The 21374-nt window shown below is 34.0% G+C and overlaps 1 protein-coding gene across 1 annotated transcript; it reads left to right on the forward strand.

The window, feature by feature from the left end:
• Positions 1–2156: 2156 nt before the first annotated feature.
• On the forward strand, positions 2157–15149 carry LOC118179287 (uncharacterized). Its single transcript, XM_035348470.2, has 2 exons — positions 2157–2312; positions 14396–15149. Exon 2 carries the CDS (start codon positions 14396–14398, stop codon positions 15032–15034), a length of 639 nt encoding a protein of 212 aa, XP_035204361.1. The 5' UTR covers positions 2157–2312; the 3' UTR covers positions 15035–15149.
• The last annotated feature ends 6225 nt before the right edge of the window (positions 15150–21374 follow it).

Raw genomic sequence — 21374 nt, forward strand, 5'->3', positions numbered from 1 at the left:
GTAGATTCGCTTTCTGCGTTGATTTCCTTTTTCAAACTGTTGCCGCCAAATATTACATCCTTGTATTATATTTAAAGAAATTAAATAATGAAGAATCTGCATGAATGTATGCACGTTTCTCGCATTGTGAAAAAATGACAGTACCTAGACCTATGAAATTTTATATGAAATTTGGGTACTTTTCCGTTTCGCCAGCGCAAATATCGCCATGCAAACTTTATTGGCGACAACATACAGTATACACACTAAAAAATGTTAAGAAATGTTTGTTCTAAGAATTTTTTATTTTGAAGGCATGGACATTTTAATATCACTTAAAATTTTGTAAAAAGCCAATAAATAAAGACATTGAATTTGTAAAAAGACATTAATTTAAGAATTTACTATACTTTCATGGTTCAACACCCTGATTCGCAGGTTTATATCACGTGACCCTAAGTGATCTCATCTCACGTAAACTAGGCTACAAAAATCTAATTCAGTAATTATCTACATTAATTTCAAGTTATATCCTAATTTGGAGTACAAGTTTAAATACAAAAATTATTTCAATTCTTATGAATAGCTTACTCAGAAATTATGTAAAACCGCAGTGCTTTACTTCGCTAGTGCATTCTCATTAGAATGGATGAATTTAACCCTTGACTCTGCCTTTTCTACATTTTCGCCTTCGGGTGAGCGATGTGACTGCATCCTAATTGATTTAATTACTTCGAATGGCCTTAGAGCATAAAATTGAACTATCTGGTAAAAATTTTATGTAATTGTATGCCAGTATTGAAAGAAACAATCAATCTGATAAGAAATGGTTGCGATTTGTTTTGAAACTGAGGCGTAAAAGGTTACCAGCGAGGATATTCCGTTCGGCATCAGTTTTACCATTATTGGCGACTTTATCGCTTGCGCCGGCAAAACGGAAAAGTACCAAATTTTGAATACTTAATCCTCCATCCGAACTTAAGCACATGGATGCCCGAATTTTAAATTTCGAAGTTGTTTTATTATCTATTTCATATTTTGTAAAGCTTTAACGAATTTTTCAGGGTTTTATTTTTCTTTCTTTCTTTTTTTTACCTGCAGCTATTAGGTAAACCCATGATTCAAAAAGATTAACAATGTATTTCAATTTATCTGCTGTTAAATAGTTTTTATACAGGTTTCTACAAACTGCTCTGCGTTGAGTCACATACCTCAATAAAACCTCCTGCTTTTTAGTTTTTCCCCAAAGTTGTAAATCTTGCTTTATTATTTTGTTTATTGTTGCTACATTAGCATTTAAAGACTTTGCAATTGCTTTCTGCATCGGCGGATTTTCTGCTGCCAACTATTTAACTTTAGAAATATTCCGAAACAGTACATACTTTTTCGGGGATTTGTTTGTAGTCTCATTTCCATGTAAAAATGATGATTGACTTTTTTCCCCCTTTCCGATTTATAATATTGCTTATTTTGAGCTGTGAAATTCTAATACCGTGCATTCCACAATGTTTTTGAATTATGGAATAGGAATATTTGTCTTTGGAAACCTCGAAAGCCTATCCTTCAATCCACAGTTTGCTTACATGCGACATTTTGAAAGAAGAATAAATTTAAAAGCAGGAGAAATATTTCTCATTTCATATAATAAGCTTTAGTCAGTAATTTTTATTTCCAAACAGTTTTTCTTTTTAATTCTTTGTCGAAATCGCTTTAAAAATGTGTAAAGACTATCTGTACTACACGCATTTTTTTTCCATTGTTCTAACTAAAAAGAAAATTGTTTTGAAGAAAAATGCAGTTGAGTCAAATAATCCGATATTTAAGAATCCAGAACACATATGTTTTGTAACGTGCTAAATTATCAAATTTTTGCTGTGTTACTGATATCAAATTGGATTACTTTATGTGAAGATATTCATCATTGACAGTTTATCATTAGATCATCTTTCTAAACGTCCCACCTTTCATCATATCCATGCTCATGGTAAGTACCTTTTGAGAAATTAAAGTTGTCAAAATGGTTAGGATAACAAAATGGCAGTGTACGTGTGCACCATACTACGGATATTTACTAATATTTATCCTATTTTGTATTTTCAGAATTGCAGTGGTAATCTACATATGCGAAATTCGCTGCATCCTTTTTTTTAGGTAGGTGGATGACATGACAAATTATCCAGCCAATCGAAACGCTCTCACTCAAGTTTGATGTCAAGGTAGTATCATAAAAAAAGAATGTGCTTATTCATGTATTTAAAGCCTTTTAACTAAGCGACTTTCCTTATTAGAGTGATATCTGACATTGCACAAACAGCTGCGAGAAAAGTGCGAAAGTAAGTATGCTTCAAAATTCTACGAACTATATTTTTAGTAGAATTTTTGAAAATATTATTGCAATGGTTCTTTCTTATTATAGTTTACATTATTCAAAAAAATCAGATAACTTAAAACAGAACTATTACAGTAAAAATCAAACCGTGGCGAGTAATATATAAATATGAATATCGATATAATTAGAGATGCTTAAGTGTATACTTTGCTTTTGAAAAATCGTAAGACCGTAAAAATGCCTCCTAAAATGCCTCGAAAGATGAAAATATAACATTCTTACTTCAAAATATAATATTTATGCAGTGCTTCGCAGGTTCATGCAGCTGGCTTGATTCCTCCGTAGAACTCATCTTTTGGAATAGATTTTTGAAAGTTGCGTTAATTGCATAGAAAATTATGTCCGAAAAGCAGACGATGTTTCTAAGAAAAGTAGTTTGATATGCCAGAGTAACGAGTGTTGCTGATTAGCGCCAAGAAAGTTTGCTGGACTTCGTTAAAAGAAATTAGTCTGGATTTGTAGAAGCGCTGTGTGTCATTATAGTCATTGTGTTTTGGAGGAAGGATTAAAGATTCCTGAAAATGTTAATTTAAGATATTTATTAGTCAATCGGTTCTTTGATGTTTTGGTATTATATCAAAATACCTGAGAGACTTCTGATGTAGGAGAGATATTTTCATAAAGGAATATTTAATTTTATATTGTAATTCTCTAATGCAAATATACAATTAAAAATCGGATTTTTAATTTCAGTTCTGTTTCAGTATTTCGTGCGTATAAAAATGACTTCGAATAAGGGTACGATTATTAGCGCAGAAAGGGATATTAGTTTCGAAACGGCATTTTACGTTGAATCACTATACACAACGCATCACTTTTCAAGTTTTTGACACCATATTATAGCTCTGTGTCATATTTAAAAATTAAATAAGGAAGTTAATCTGCATGAATGTATGCATGTGTCTTGCATTGTGAAAAAACAACTATCGGAAATTATAAAAGATATGCTGGTTTTAAATATTTTGTGATTTTGCTGTTGAATCGAATTTTATGTGGTGTTAGAGTCAAGAATGTGTTATAATGAGTAAAGTAAATACACAAAACGTTAATAATAAAAAGACAAAAAAAGTTTTGCAAAACCATACCTGCATAAGATTTCGAAATATCATTCCACGAGGCCGACAATCAGGACATTTATACTAGAATGCTACGCTCACGTCACCATCGTATGTTCACTTCGATGTCGTTACGTTCCTCCTATCAATGAAAGTAATATACCGCATTAAGCAAGAATTTTATATTTGTTTTTCACAAAAATAAATATTAATATTTCTACAGAATTTGAATTTTGAAATCACATCACTCATCTTACATTCATGTCGCTGTTGTTGCATACCCGCTATCAATTCTTACTAAAATCGTTCGATGGTGCACTATTCGTTTACTCTTTGGAACAGTGTAGAATTTACAGAACAGTGTAGAAGCCCTAAAGCAACATTTAAGTGCCCTTTTTATCAGTCTTTTGCGAATATTTGGGAAACGTTTAGGAGGCATTTCTCCCGCCTTCCTAGCATGTCTTCATGGTGCGGTGGTCTGCACGCTGGCCGCGTATTCTAGAGGTCCGTGGTTCGATTTGCGACGAAGGCGATACTCATTTTTCATCTTTCCTGCTTTCAATAAATACTTAATGTTTCTACAGTGGTGCCCGAACTAAAAGGGTGGTGGATGATGATTCTCCACACCCAGAATTTGGCGATTGGGTCCCCTAAAGAAAAGCCCAGTCGCCATTTAAAAGGAGGAGTATATAAGGTATTCCTCCAGTCTTCTTAGCGTAACTTCCTGGTGTGGTAATCTGCATACTGGGTGCGTATTCCAGAGGCCCATGATTCGATTCCCGGCGAAGGAGTTGCTAATTTTTCAATCTTTCTTGCTTCCAAAAGAACTTAATGTCTCTACAGTGGCGCCCGAACTAAAAGGATGATGATTCTTCACACACAGGATTTGGCAATTGGGTCCTCTAAAACAAACACCAGTCGCCGTTTAAAAGGGTGTGTATACAAGGTATTTCTCCCGCCTTCCTAGCATGCCTTCGTGGTGTGGTGGTCTGCACGCTGGACGCGTATTCCAGAGGTCTGTGGTTCGATTACCGGTGAAGACGTTGCTCATTTTTCACGACTCCTGCTTCCAAAAAATACCTAATGTCTCTACACGTTGAAGAAATCGGCCTAAATGTATGTTGATTTTTCAAAAGCTCATTTCCGAAAAAAGACATAACTGATAACAAAGTTAGTATCATTTCTTACTAAAATCACCACATGGAAATCGGGCTAGTTTAACACTGCTCTACAGTTTTATTCGAGATTGGTGAAATTTTGCACAATTTACCTTGAACCAAAATAAAAGAAAAATCGCTCTTTATCTGAGATTTTGAAAAATCTACCTCCACTCCCCTAAATGAAGCCTCGTTACTCTGAGTAAAGCCCGGGTAACGCCGGGTACTTCAGCTAGATATAAATATCATGGTCATGTACTTTTGCCAATAGTCTACTGAGACATGCAGTTACAGGTTTCTGGAATTCGTCTTTGCCAGAAAAGTGCTGACGGCTAAAAGACTGGTGATCCTCCACAATAATGGTCGGTCGCATGATGCCATAATCAGTCAACATGTGCTTCAAAAATTTTTGATGACTACACAACGTTCGAGAAAACAGAATTGCTTTTCGCAATGGACAGATGACAGAAGCGTTTGACGAGGATGTGCTAAAACATGTCTTTCAGCATCTTGAATGACTAAACGCTACAGAATGTGGAATAACAACTCATATATAATTCAAAGTATTTTGTTCAGATAATTTGTTTTACTCTTTTTTTACTGTTCATTTTATTAGTCCAAAGGGTCAATTTACCCAGAAGGGCTATTAACTTCGTTTTGGCTTTTTGCGTACGTTTACTATAAAACGGCGATCCACTTTTCAAGTTATTGCCTCCAAATATTACAACCCTGTATTTTATTTAAAGAAGTTAACTAATGGAGAATCTGGATTAATATGTTTCTCGCATTGTGAAAAAACAACGATACCTAGATACCCAATACTTAAATATGATACCCAATCATCATGTATGAAATTGGAGCCTGGGAATCCAGGGCAGGGGAACTGGTTAGGTTACGTATGAAGTTAGACAGTATTCAGAGAGCTTGGGGTTTAGCTTTAACCCAATGTTTGCCTATCGAGACCGTCTTTGTGTTGGGTGGGCTGCCGCCTCTCTCAATTTTATGCGAATTTTATAATGAGAAATTTTTATTTACAACTGGACGAATGGAATTGAAAATGTATGAAGATTATTTGGTTACAAAGAATGTTTTTTGAAAAATTTAATATTCATTTAATACATTCTTCCAATAGGTTTGTTTTTGTTTTTGATAAAAATAATCCAACTTTTGATGTATTTGACATTTATACAGATGGTTCTGGGGTCGGAGGGAGCGTAGGAGCTGCCTTTGTTGTTTTTTACTATGGAATTGAGGTGGTTTGTAGAATGTTTAAGTTGAATACATATAATTCAGTTTTCCAAGCAAAAAGTGAAGCGTTCAAACAAGCCTTATTATGGATTAAAAATACGAGTACCTTGTTTATACCCACGTCTGTAAATATTTACACTGACTGCCTGCCACTTCTCCATGCACTCTCCCGCCCAAACAATGTCAATCCATTAATTGTCGAAATTAAGAGTCATTTAGAAACTTTGAGTTCATATTTAAATATTAAGCTACATTGAGTTAAAGCCGATATAGGCTTTATCGGTAATGAGAGCGCCGACAGTCTGGCCAAGCAGGCGGTCTCAAATGTCAATGCAATGGATATTGAAGTAACAGGTTCGAAGAAAATTGCTATTCGAAGATTGAAAGAGTTTTACGTTAACAAATGGAAAATACAGTGGTTCTCTTCACCTAAAAACAAAGGATTTATGGAATTAATTAAAATCACGAATAAAATGAAATGTATGAACAATATTGACGTTAATCAGGTTTTTAACTGGACATGGTAGGTTTCCATTCTATTTCAACCGATTTAATCTGCAGGAAAATAAACGATGTAATAGTTGTCAGATTGATGGTGGCATTTTGTGGTTGATTTTAGTCTAACAGCTCTTATTAGACAGATTTTTAACATTACTGATTTGAATGTAAGTGCCATTAATTTTAAAGATTTTGAATCATATACCATTGCTCTAATGAAGTTTATTAATGAAAATAGGGCCCTTGTAGGAATCTTCTGTTAAAATTGAATTCTGTATTTATATGGATTTTTAGATATCTGTGGTGTTCTATGTTGTAAATTTGTGATTATGTTTTTTTTTTTTTTTTTTTTTTTTTTTTTTTTTTTTTTAAGTTTGTTTGTTTGTTTGTTTGTAATTTTGTGTTAGATGTGCTTACTTATTTTTAGTCCAAAGGGATTTGAGTCCCGAAGGACTATTACTTTCGTTTTGGTATTTGCGTCAAACTCCTATAAATGTCGGTTCATTTTTCGAACTGTTGCCACAAAATGTTAGAGTCTTGCATTATATTTAAAGAAATTAAATAATGAAAAATCTGCATAAATATATGTATATTTCTCGCATTGTGATAAAACAACGGTACATAGAGCTATCGAAATTTAAATGACGTAATCCTCCTACGAATATGGGCATGTGGAAGACCAAATTTGAAATTTGGAATTTATTTTATTATCGATTTCCTATTTTGTAAAACTCTAACGAATTTTTGATTAACAAACTCAAAAATTTCAAAGCGAGCCATGGCAACGTTGTGCAGAAAAAACATTTTTATCTCCAGCGCGTGAGTCTCTATATAAAAAATTCTAAAGATATGCTCATTTTAAAACTATTTTGCGATATTGCTGTTGACTAGCGTCTACATCCCAAAACGGCAGCCTATGAGAGAGGCGATTCTATTACTTTCATCGGGGAGTAGGGGAGTTAGAATGGTTTTCTGAGGAATGCAAAGGCAGTGGACTATATGTTTGCTTACATTTGGAAGTTCAAAAAATAGCTAAGGCGGATTGCCTTAGTTTCTACGGTTACTTACAGGGAAATATTAGGCGGTTTTTTCGGTTTGCTGATAGAGGGCAAATAGATAATTTACCTTTATAAATCCGCGTTTATCTATTTAAACTTCAGAAGATTTAACACAACAAAACGCAAGCTTAAGACTTGTAAATCTTTTAAAAAAACAATACATCGATAGTTAAAAATATTATTTATAGTTCATTATTAAAAACTTTTTATAAATGCATAGTTATCATATAATTAACAATTCATCCAAGCATTATCTCATTATTTATTATAATTAAAAGAGACGATATTTTTTACAGTAATGTTTAAAAATTTGCTGTTGTCTTTTAAAAGATTTACAAGTCTTAAGATTGTGTTCTGTTGTGTTGAATATATTCACTTCATCTTAAATCTTCTGAAGTTTAAATAGATAAACGCGGATTTATAAAGGTAAATTATCTATCCCTCTATCAGCAAACCAAAAAAACTGCGTAATATTTCCCTGAAAGTAACCGCAGAAACTAAGGCAATCCACCTTTGCAATTTTCCGAACTTCCTAATGTAAGCAAACACTGCCTTTGGCGTTCCTCAGAAAACCATTCTAGGCACCCCGATGAAAATAATAGAATCGCCTCTCTCATAGGCTGCCGTTTTGGGATGTAGACGCTAGTATTGCTGTTGAACTGGATCTTATGGTTTAAGTGCGAAGACAACACACAAAATGTTAAAAAACGCCCCTCTGGGTGTAATATAAAATAAAAAAACTTTCAGATTTTTTTTTTCCTCCCCGTACGTACATTTTTGTGTTTAAGTGTATGCCAGGTTGAGAACAGGTATACTTGAAACAGAATTTGTCGGTTTTCCGGAGAACAAAGCGCCAAAGAAAACATATCGCCCCAGTTTAGGCAAAAAGTAGGGGGATGTATTTTAGTTTATTTTTGAGTATTTTTATTTTATTTTGCTAACAATGGATGCTATGTTTTAGATGTCCTGTGTATAATCTAAAAATAATTAGTTACCATACATAAATTTAACAAAATATGTAAACAGGAAACATGTTTAGGCTAATTTCAACTTTCAGAATTTGACGAAAATTAGGTGTTAGTATATGTCGCAGTATATTAACAGTGCGATATCTGGAAAATAATGTTATTAAAATATTTCTCGATATCCAGAAATATATTAATGGGTACTTTTCCGTTTGGCCGGCGAGAGCGATAAAGTCGCCGAAATGGTACAACCGATGCCAAGGCTAATATCCTCGCTGATAACCTTTCACGCCACATTTTCAAAACAAGTCGCTGCTATTTCTTATCAGATTGATCGTTTCTTTCAATATTGGCGTGCAGTTACGTAAAACTTTTTAATTATAATATTGAAATAATTCTTGCATTTAAACTTGTATTCCATACTAAGATTTACCTTGAAATTAATGTAGATAATTACTGAGAGAATCAGATTTTTGTAGCGTAGTTTACGTGAGACGAGATCATTTGGGATCACGTGATATGAACCGACGAATCAAGATGTTGTACCATGCAAGCATAGTAAATTCTTAAGTTAACATCTTTTTACAAATATGTCAAAAATGGATGACAAACCAACGAAAATTTGGGATTTGCTCAGGACAGATGAAGAATCTGTCAGATTCTTTCAAGCGAAAGGCATTTTGCCTAACATTGCTATTTGCGATAATAATCATGAAATAAAATTATATTTCGAAGACGAAATTCAATGGCGCTGCAACCTTTCAACTTGCCGCAATAAAAGAATGAATGGCACATTGTTTGAGTCATTGAGACTGAGTTTCTTGAAGTGTGTAAGATTTATTTATTGTTGTAGTGAAGAATTAAGTTAAATAGTGTGAAAAGCAGTTGGAAATCAGTCACGGAACAGTTGTGGATTGGAATAACTACATACGAGAGGTTTGTGTGGATTCTTTACTTAAAAATCAACAACGCAAAATAGGAGGACCTGGTATGATCTTTGAAGTGGCTGAGAGTATGTTCACGGAAGCGCAAAAACGGACGGCTTTTACCTTAATAGTGGATCTTTGGTGGTGTTTGTCTTGAAACAAGGAATGTTTCCTTGTGAAGGTGCCAGACCGATCCATGACTATTATATTAGAGGCAATAAAGAAAAATATCGAAAAAGGAACTACGATGTATTCCGATTCATGGAAATCATATTGCATTGAAAAACTGAAAGAGGAAAGTTTCGGACATTTCAAAGTTAGCCATAAATACGATTTTGAAGATCCGGAAACTGAAACGCACACTCAAAAAAAAAGAAAGACTATGGGGTAGCGCCAAATAATAAGAAACAGAGGAACTGCACGTCATCATCTGAAAGTTACCTCGCCGAATTTATGTGGCGAAAGAACAGAAAAGACCCATTTGAAAAAATTTTAAGCGATATTAAAATATTTATACCTCCAAAATAAAAAAAAAAAATTCTTACAACTAAGATTTGTTAATATTTTTTATGTGTATACTGCGTGCTGTCGCCAATAAAGTCTGCTTGGCGAGATTTGCGCTAGCGAAACGGAAATGGTGAGGTTTTCGCCGGCGAAACGGAAAAGTACCCGTTAATGTTATTGTCGTTTCCCTTTCTACAAATTTTTAGGGAAATTTTTAGCAATTTCAATAAATATGTCAGCTACTTTGTACAATATCAGCGACTGAGTTATAACAGCTGGGAAATTAATTTGTAAAAATGCCCCAGATAAAAATCTTAAGTGGGTGCTACTTTGGTAGACGGTTGCACGGATTTTTGGCGATTTACTTTGGCGCAATTGTTGGCGCGGTTTTTACAATCGTCAGCCATCTTCAAAAACGCTGTTTTTACGTTATTTTACGCATAGTAAAGTATCCGAAACTTAAAAAAAAATAAATATCGTTAAAAATAATGGATTAATTTTTTGTTGAAAACGTAGTTTTTTAAAATGGCAAATGTAAATAAATACATTTACTACGAGTATAAAATACTAAAGTGAGATTAAATTATTACTTTCATATAGCACAGAAATAGAATAAAACATTGCGAAAACGTTTAATTGGATTAAAATATTACCTAAATTGAATATCGAATTAAAAACCATCATACCGACGTTTAAAAGAATTAAAATATTACTTAAATTCAAATACTTTAAAATAAGTAAATAAGAACGCTTCGTACACTAGAGCTAAAATGACAGCAATTAGTTTATTGCCGGTAAAAAAGAAGGAATGTTTAATACTTTCTTTTACCGTTACAGCGGTTATTTCGTCCACCCGTGACCACAATACCATATACGGCCGTCCTCAGAATCGGCTCTTCTAATGATCTTCACATCTGTGATCCACATTTCTCGCACATCATTGAAGAAGCAATTAGCGAGGTTTCCTCCAAAAATTTAAAATAAATTTCCTCTGACCCTTGTAGCAATTTATAAATAAATCTTTGTTTAGGAAAGCCTGGTTGGACAAAATAAGGCCTCAAAGGACATTTTTTTTATTTCGATACCAATAATTCTTGGTACTTACCAATAACAACATTGAAAGGGACATATCCGTTTCCTATGAAATCTAAGGAATTCGAAGAGATGAATAATAAAATTTTAAAATGGCGCGGTAATGCGCAAATATTCAGTAACCAATCAGGGAGCTGATTACAGCTCGTTAATGCACAAATATTCTGTAACCAATCAGGGAGCTGATTACATCACGCCTAGAATTAAAATTATTTAAATAATCATACATAATGAAATCATTTAAAAAATGCAAAATTAAATTGTATTTTAATATTTAACAGCCATAAATAATGTTTAAAACATTAGATTAAATTTATAGATATTAAACCAATTACATTTAAAGCAAGGTGACGTCACTGATTACATCAACCACAACATAAATTATACAAAATATCATAAACAGTAAAATTTTTATTTCAAATAAAAATGCAAAATTAAATTGATTTTTAATATTTAGAAGCTATAAATAATATTTAAAACACGGAATTTATGCATAATAAAACGCATTATTTTTTAAACAAAATGAGAACAAAGTATCGGTTACCATAAATAACTTGTCCAGCAATGGGTTTACCACAAGTACTATCGCTCGCCCAAAAAAAAAAAAAAAAAAAAAAAAAATCTCCAAAATCCGTGTAACCGTCTACCAAAGTAGCACCCTTAAGTGTTCATTTTTTGCTTCTGTGTGCTTGAATGTGGTAAAATGTACTAGGGCTATCAACGTAAGAGAAGGAATGCCTTTATGAAGGACTTTCTAAAGGAAATGCCTTCTATTTACATTACATATGGGCGAAATATGAAATACCTACATATTTCAGTACATAAAAATACATGTAGTACATAAAAATAATGCAATGTCACATATAGTTTTGTTAAATTATTTACATATATACAAAATTCATAACATACGTTTTGTCGACACGTATACGAATACGAAGAGATTTTGAAAATCTTAGACATCGTAAGGAAAGACTTGATTAATCACGATCTTCTATCACACATATCTACAGTCATATTTTTACATATATGTGACCAAATTTTAAATCATAACTAAATGGAGTGTTCTTTCGTTTATGATTAAATTGAACACGTGTAACAGAAAATATATTTTTACTCAAAGACCGAAGTCATTAAATATCTGTTACCTAAAGTTGTTGATCCATTATGTACTTTTTGAAAGAGCCATGAAAAATAAGCTATTTACACTTTTTAGCAAGAACTATAGAAGCAGCTACATAGAGCTTCTATGCAGTTCTCGTCGGGCTTCGAGTCACGGATCTTGCAACAGTTAATTAAACGTCCTACAACTTCAACCCAGTGTTGCAGATCGCTCGGTTTTTCGCAATTTTCTACTTTTGACAAAACTTTGCGACTAAAATTTATGTATGTGCGATTTTGCGAAATTTTTGCTACTCTGTCATTTCCTTGTGCTACTTTTTGCGACTTTAAAAATTGTTAACATATCGTAAAACGCTTATATGTTTAAATAATGCACATGATAAAGTAAGTTTATACGAGTAATAAACAATAAAAGAAAGTTATTTAGTCTTAAATAGAACTTGGCATCTGGTAATTCTGAGAGAGCAAGTGCAAACAGTTTTCAGCTCCAGTGGTTCGTGTTTTCACGTGCTTAATTGATTAATTTCTTTAAAGTCCACCAATAATTAATTATATTTGCGCATTTTCATCCAGTAAAAATAACGTTGCAACTATTATCAGATTAAAAAAATGCTTTAGAAAAACGTTTAACTATTATCTTTGTTATTATAAGTTATATAATCAAACGAACTCGTTCTTCTTATCATTTATTACTCACACCTGTTCACTACTGCGCTGATTTATATGTTTTGTTACAAATTTTGTAAATGATTTTACTGAAATTACATATGAAATCGTAGTACTTTTTGTACAGTGTTACATGAAATATTTGAAAGAGACGAAGCTCTGTCGGAAAATTAAGAACAGAAGCAATTCTCACCAAGATAGTGATGCTTTTGGCGACTAATTCTTTCCTCAAATTTACCAGAAATCTCCAAAAGTCGGAAAACTTAGCGCTCATTTGGCAATATTTTGTTCTGGTCCTTGTATAACTGATGTTGTAACTGAATAACTATAATTACTGGAAGGCATATGAGGGCCAGATACGGTTACAGTTACACATAGATCCCTATGTGTAACTGTAACCGTATCTGGCCTTCATATGCCTTCCAGTAATTTCGAGAAGTGCAAGGTACTAGAGATTTCTCGGCGACTGGGGGGAAAACTATACAAGACCGGAGAAAGCATCAGCTTTCAGTTTCTCAGTTCAGAATGGACTACGGATTAATGAAATTTCTCGTCTGAGCTTCGCTCTTTAGATGCGTTTTGCATTGCATTGTGTTTAACGTTCCTAGTAGTTTAATGTGTAACTACTAATTGTGCTCCGTGCTACCGCGAAGAGCTGTACGAATGTTTTTGAGGACTGTAAAGTGTTGGACTGTGTGAAGTGTAAAGGACTGTAAAGTGTTCTCGAAAACAAATTTCATCAAGCTATCATCGATTCTGTGTGCATTCAATCTACTACGGATCCGTATGCACGCAATGGTATGATATTTAAAGCAGTGTGGATTATGTTGTACTTTAGTTTACTTGTTATGATTAAGAATTGAGGCGAATGGGCTGACTACATGAATTTTTTTCATTGTTTCGGCCACATGTAATGTAAATAGAAGGCCCTTAGAAAGTCCTCCATAAAGGCATTCCTTCTCTTACGTTGATAGCCCTAGTATGTTTTACAACATTCAAGCACGCAATGAAATGTAATACAAAATGTTTGAAAGAGACAAAGATCTGCTTGATTATAGGGATAAGTCCATTTAACTTCGAGGTAAACGGCTATTTTGCTAAATTGGCGAGATATTGCCAAGTTGGCGAAGGTATTGACAACTAACTTTTATCAACAAAAGTTCTCAAACTTGGTGACCATTCGCAGACATTTTGTATACCTGTAATGGTATCGTAATCGAGTAACTTCAATTGATCACTATATGTAACTGTGACCGCATCCGGTCCCTATATGTAACTTTAACCGTATATGCCTTCCAGTATTTTGAGAAATGGAAGATACTAGAGATTTCTTGCCAGCCGGGAAAAGACCGGGCACAGCATCATCTCTCAATTTTTTTCAGTTCAGAGTGGACTTCGGAGTAACGAGATATCTCCGTTTGAGCTTCGCTTTTCAAATGCGCTTTGCATTTTTTGTGTTTAACGTCCTTACTAATTTTATCAAGCTATCATCGGTTCTGTGTGCATTCAAGTCATTACGAACCCGTACGTACTCAGCAGGACATATAAAAATATTAATAATAAAATCAATCGTTAAAATTGTGCAATCAGATGCCTGTATGGCAGTTGCATTTGTAGCTAACACAGCTGAAATCTTTATATCAGAATTACTTCAGATTATTTTTTTCCCTTAAAAAGGAAGCACTGGCAAATTTTTTAGTTCGTTCTATATAATTATTATATATCTATTTTTTTTTCAGATGTATTCAACACATCTACATTTCCTTCTCCTAATTGCTAGTTCTGTAATATTTTTCCAAATGACTTCCTGTTTTACTCTACCAGACAGTGGACCTGGCAATCAGCTTTCGAAACCAAAACCAGAAAACAGCACAGTTTCAACTGAAACGCCACTGTCAGAAACATATCCGCTCGGATTTTTCGAGAATTCCTTTCATTCTAATAAATCCAACGTGAATTCTTCAACTTCTGAAGGACAGAAACAACTTCTGAACACCTCCGCCATAACGGGCTCGAAATCTACAACTGGTCACGTTCCAAGTAATTATTCCGTAGTGAATGGCACAAATGCAGAAAATGTTTCCAGTCAATCGAATGCGAAGACAGAAAATACAAGTTCTTTGAATACGATATTTGATGTAGTGAAGAGTTGGTCTGCATCAGATACTGCGGTTCACAGTCGTGGATGGTTAGTGCTAACCAAAGTCACCGAAATAAATAAAGTGGAAGAAATAAGAGAAGACCCCGAAAATAATAATCAAAAGCGAGTGATAAATGAAACTCGCCGCGAACAGTTAAAAATAGTTCGAGACAGAGAAGTTTATGAAGATGATGTCTATAATGATTTGGAAAATATTCCTGAATTATCATTTGAGTAACATTACATGCATTGACACATGATGTCTTCTAATATACTCTTGATTTGTAGTGATAGTATTGTTTATCATTTCCAGTTAACGTATTTAAAAATAATAAAGCAAGTAAAATAATGCCTTCGTATGTTTGTGTATTTATTTTAAGACATATTATTATCGTTATGTACAATGAATATGATAATTAAAATAATTAAATTCGATTTATTTCATTTATACTAACTGTACTTATAAAATAAATAAATGTTAAATATAATAATAATAATAAACATTTAAATTCATTACCATTATTTTTAGTCCAAAGGGGCTTTGTCCTTGAGGGACTATTGTTTTCGTTTTGCGATTTTGCGTTGAATCACTCTGAATGTCAGAATTAAATAATGAAGGATCTTCATAAATGTATGTATGTTTCTCGCAGTGTGATAAAACAACGGTACCTAGAGCTATCCAATTTTGAACGACGTAATTCTACTGCAAATATGGGCAGCCCACATTTGAAATTTATTTTATTATCGATTTCACATTTACGAAATTTTAAAAAATTTTTGATTAACAAACTCAAGGATTTCAAAGTGAGCAATGACAACCTTGTACACACAAAGAAAAAAAAAATCTCCAGCGCGTGCGACTGTGTATCGGGAATTCTAAAGATATGATCAATTTAAAATTTTTTTGCGATATTGCTCTTGAACTAAATTTTATGTTTTAAGTGCGAAGAACCTGATATTTAATAAATAATGATAACACACAAAATTTTAATAAAACGCTCCTTTGGACGTAGTTTAAAATCTGAAACCTTTCAGATTTTCTTTTCTTTTTTGTTAGTTTATACTAGTGAATATTAGTTAATGCCAGCTTATCAATATTTGCAGTTAAATATTGAATTAATTTATCCATGCAAATTTTATTATTTTAAATATACTTAACACGTTATTTGCCACGCGTGTTTGTAAGAAAATCTCCTTTAGGCCATCAACGCTCCTGCCGTGCGTTAATTGCTCCCCGACTGTAGGACTTTAGAACATCTAAAGCGAAATATTTTGGGGCATGCATTCAGTTTAAAATCTTTCCTCCAGAACAAAGTAACTAAGAAAAGGTATGAGATTCGAAAATTATTTTCTTCTTTTCCAAATAATTTTTCTAGAGTGACAAATGGTTGATTTTTTTTTTTTTTTTTTTTTTTTTTTTTTTTTTTTTTTTTTTTTTTTTGGTGTAAAAATTGTTGCTCCAATTTTTTGCAATGTCTAAACGAAAAGAGCAATTTTTAAAGAAAATCTTATAACAGTGGAGAAGAAACCTTTTTTCGAGGCTTACAAAAATTCGAATAGTGGCGAAGAGGAACAGTCTAGATTTTCCAGAAAGATAATTATAAACAAAGTTCTATCTTCAGATTCTGATTCGAATACTGATAAATGCAATGATAAGAAATGCGATGTGGATACCACTGATTATATTTTTCAAAAATTGGTTCTTTAGGAAGAAAGAAAAGTTATTACCGAAGGATGCATAATTCAGTTTAGTCCAACGGAATGAATTTATCTGTCGCAACAATCATTTTCTTTTCCTTCTTTCAACAATCAACAGTCATACTTTTACCTCGTAAGTACTCAAAGAACTGTCAACCGAATACGGGTGATGTGGCAGTCAAAATTACAAAAAGAAGTGTAAACAATATAGTGGGCGTTAGGTTAATATATCATTCCTATTTCAGTTTTGTATCTATATACATAAAATAATAATTACATATTTCCTGCTTCAAATTTGTGACTGGCACATTTAGAAAAAAGGCTTACTTTCGCTCCTGGGTGTATTTAGATTACTTCTGTTCCGGCCCAAAAGGCTTCCTCTTAAAGTTGCTCGGCCCTGATGAAAGATTATCTCTTTCGATCACATTGAAGGGATTGCGCCAGTAACTAAACGTAACGTGCGGCAAATCCTTGCCTAGACATACAAGCGAATTATCGTTAAGTCTGTCTAAGATGACATCGTTAAGTCTAAGATGATATCGTTAAGTCTGTCTAAAATGATATCGTTAAGTCTGTCTAAGATGAAACAGAACTTAATAAGGGGTAAAAAAACCCTTTTATTCAGAATTCAAAATAATTTAACAGAAGACACTTCTTTGCTTACAAGTCGGCCAGCATTTATGGCAAAAATATAGAATTTCAATTAAAACAAAGTCCTAATTTAGTCAAAGGCTACACAGAATTAAATAACGCACAAGTTGGCTCAAGCCTATACCAGCGTGACTATCACTAGTGTCAGGAATAACGCAACACCGAAGACTGACTGGTTAGTAGAACTGCAACTAGTACAGTGAACCTTCAGCAGGCGAAACACGCTCTGATTAAACAATCTAAAACCCTTTAAATACTATCTCATCTGAACGCACGAGAACTAAAAATTAGTATTGTGGTAGGAAAACGGAAAGGGAAATTGACAGTAAAGCTACTTAACATAAAATAACTGGTTAGATAAAAATAAATAAATCTAGAGAGCCTAGGACAGTCTATAAAAAAGACAGTTAACATACAAAGAGATTTCAACTCAAATAAAACACCAGGACGAGATAAGGTCGATGACAGTATCATATGAGCCGCCCATACGTGTCACCCAGCAATCTTAATTTCACATTTCTCAGCTTGATGATCATTCAGATATTTCCCAGAAAGAATTAAGAAAACTGAAGTGGCTCTGTTCTTAAAAAACGGCCATGACTATTCAGAAGCCATCTCATATCGACCCATCTGTCTCCTCCCTGCTTTGGGTAAAGTATTTAAAAGAGTAGTACAACAAAGACTGAATTACTTTATCAATACCAAATGCTTGCAGCTGGTTTCTTCGTTGATCCTGCTGTCATTAAGTTAAATTCTATATTTGCACACAACAAACAGAACAATCTGCATGCTCTTAACGTATCTATGGATATTCAGGCAGCCTTCGACTTCTTGTGGTGATATGGTATGCTGAACTGGCGGCGGATCACAGGACACCCTAAGGCATTCTTTAATATCATACTTAGTTTTCTCAGTAACAAACATGTTCAGTAGCACAAGAAATAAAGACGTACACGTGGAGCATGACAGCTTTTGTATTTTTTTAATGTATAACGTTGCGCGCCTCCAACTTGCCCGCAACCAAGAGGTGACTGTGAAAACTTGTATAAAAGATAGAAGCTTGTGAAGGGTTTAAGTCCCTTTTTATTCAACGTAATAAATTACAATTGCGTTCTCTTGACGCTTACAGACGGTGCCAACTTGGCAGTCAAATAAAAATAATAACCTGAAAAGAAAATAAAGACAAGATTCTAACTACGAGGCTCTCTCAAATAACTAACTCACCGCGTTTTACAATACCGCTGCTAATTCAGCAGACTTGAAGCTCACTGGAACGATGACCACTACTTCCCGCCAAGCACATAGGCCGAAACGCGGGGTTCTTCAATTCTCGCTAACTACCTCCGCGCTCGCTAAGTAAGAGAATCTCTCACACCGAACTTGTTTCTTTCTATTTAAATCAGAATACTTCCGCTGATAATTTGAATCCTTGCGCGTTCTACTCAAATTTACATATTCTGGCATTGGCAGTTCCAGGGGAAAGTAAGGCTTGACAGGAAAGATAGTTTAAACTTAAAATAAATGTTAGTTAAAATAAATATAAACCCTACATTTGCCGCTGCCAGAATTTGGAAAACTTGGAAGCAGGTCCTACAAACGACCTGTTGTAAGTTTATCTAATTCTGAACTAACTGGCGAGAACCTCGTTTACACAAAAAAAAAAAAAAAAAAAAAAAAAAAATCTTATGTAACAATTATACTAAAATTCTGTTGCTCGTTACAAAGCTTTCTTCTTACAGCAACTTTTCCTGGACTTCATCAATCAATCTTGGTCTTTCCTTCCAGCATCTGGAAGGAATAAGTATCAGTATCTTTCTGGCACAATAAATTTTTGTTTTTAAACAATTCGTTTTTCTTAGTTATTGCTTACTTCACATTCATTCAATTTTTCAAGCATTAATTTAACTTTACCCTGGCTCTCCACCGTGTGTGGTGTCAAACGGGAATATTCGTGTTTTAGTCTTACAACACTTCCCCTAACCACCATGATTTGTTAGAATTCAACAACCAAATAGACACACCTTACTCGACATTCTACAACTCAATGAGCTACTTTAATAGTCTTAAAAATTCATTCTAACTTCCCCCTCATTCATCTTTAAACATGCAGGCTTTCGCTCTAAAGCATGACTTTATCTACAATTTACTACTTAAATTTTGACTTCATTGCTTTTAAGCATTCACTTTTAGCATCTACAATTTTATGCTTCTAGACTAAATTCTACTTTTACATAACCTTCAAGTATTTACCTACATTTACAAAATTTTATACATATGCTTTTTACAATTTACCATAAAATGAATAAGAGAAAATAAATTTTTACTTTACTCATTCTTCGCCAAGCTGGCGGCACTGAAACTAAAATTCTTATTAATACAAGAATACGAAGTTATTTTTATCTTCGGCCAAATTTTGGCTTTAACATAACAGAATTAGTCTTTCGACCAACAGAAAATGCTTGTTTTTAGCTTTTACACTTAAAGAAAATAATACTTTTGCCTTAGCTAAATAAAGTAAAACAAAACTAAGTCTCAACCGAGACATATTGACTTTCGTCAAAACATAGAACTTCGTACTTATGCATAACATTTCGGAACAAAACAGAAAGAAAAATTTATAGAAGGTTTTAACTTATCTTTGAGTTTTCGATGCTTGAAATTCCGTCATCCGTTTTTGGCAAAATTGATCCCAAGTTAGAGGTTTCATGGATGTCAATCTTCTCCTTATTGATCTCCGAGTGTCGTCCCCGTTGCTTTTTCTTTTGCGTCCTCTACATGCTGGCCTCTTGACGGAGTAATCGTCTGGTTGTTGGCCTTTGCGTTTCTGCCTGGGACGGCTGGTCTTGACGTCCTCCGGTCTGGAGTCCTTCTTGAATTTCTTCTGTTCGTCGTATTTTTGTGCCTCCTGCTGGCGTTTCAGTTTCCGGAACGGCGGCCTTGCTGGCACCTGACTCTGTGGCCGTGTGCGCGTTGTCCTTGATGAGTAATTTCTCCTGCCATCCTTTGTAGGTGGTGTTTTCGTCTTTACCACGGTTTCTTTACCCGGTTCATCTGTATTTTTGTTTTTCTTAAACGCCGGAGTTTGAAAATCATTTTTTCTTTTTGATACCGACGTCCGGGTTGTAGAAGTGCTAGGTCTCTCTTCAGTTCTCCGTTTCTTGGGTGGTGGAATAGTTGTTGCAGTCTCTGGCCCTTCTATTTCGTTTAGACTTGAGTCCTGCAAGAAACTTTTAAGGATTTCAAAATCATTTGGATTATAGTATTTTTTCACCTGGTCGGGACTTGCTTTACAGATTTCCCCTCTGTCGTTCTTAAGATATAATACTACCCCTTTGATTTCCTGAATTACATAATGGCCTTCAAACTTTGGAGCTAACTTTGCCATAAAATTGTCTGGGGCACTTGATAAAGAAAATTTCCGCTTCAATACTTTATCCCCAACTTTAAAATCTGCTTCACGGCGTTTTCTATCATAATATAACTTTTGTCTATTTCTTGCCGTATCCGAGGTTTTAAGCGCCTGATCAATCAACTTTTGCACATCTTGTTGTTTAAACTCCTGCTCTCTTTGTTGCACAAAGAATAATTTATCTAAAGGCGTAATTAGCTTTCTGCCTAAAAATAATTCTGCTGGAGGTTTTCCCGTAGTAGGTGCTGGAGGTATCACGTAGTATCATGATGTGCCGTTCTTAAAGCATAAGCTAATTCATTTATGTAGCCATCCCAGCGCTTGTGATGTGTGCTCACGTAACTGCGAATTATTTTTACTATGTTTTTATTAACTCTTTCTGCTATGTTAGCCTGTGGTCTATACGGAACCATTTTGATATGGCGTATACCAAGTCCATTGCATATGTTTTCAAATATTTGACTAATGAATTGTTTTCCGTTATCGCTAATGACTTTTATCGGTGCACCGTATTTTAAAATGTATCTGTGTAAGAATGCATCTGCGACTGTTTTGGCTGACGCGCGTTTAAGAGGAACAATTTCTATCCATTTTGAAAAATGATCTACTATTACTAAAAGAAAACGATTTTTATTTAACTCGCTCTGGGGGAAGGGACCAAGGAGATCTATTCCAAAAATTTCATTCGGAAATGTAGCGCGAATGCTATTTAAGTACCCGGCCGGGCTGTAATTAATATCATTTATTAACTGACATTGATTGCAGGACCTGACATACGCCGTTGCTATTTTGTATAATTGCGGGAATATATACCGCCTCG

This window comes from Stegodyphus dumicola, chromosome 10 (genome assembly GCF_044657685.1).
Source record: "Stegodyphus dumicola isolate Sdum_Otavi_A_Nest chromosome 10, ASM4465768v1".
NCBI lineage: Eukaryota > Metazoa > Arthropoda > Arachnida > Araneae > Eresidae > Stegodyphus > Stegodyphus dumicola.

Excerpts from the sequence above, each read along its gene's own strand:
- LOC118179287 (XM_035348470.2), top strand. The coding sequence starts at position 14,396 with ATGTATTCAACACATCTACATTTCCTTCTCCTAATTGCTAGTTCTGTA.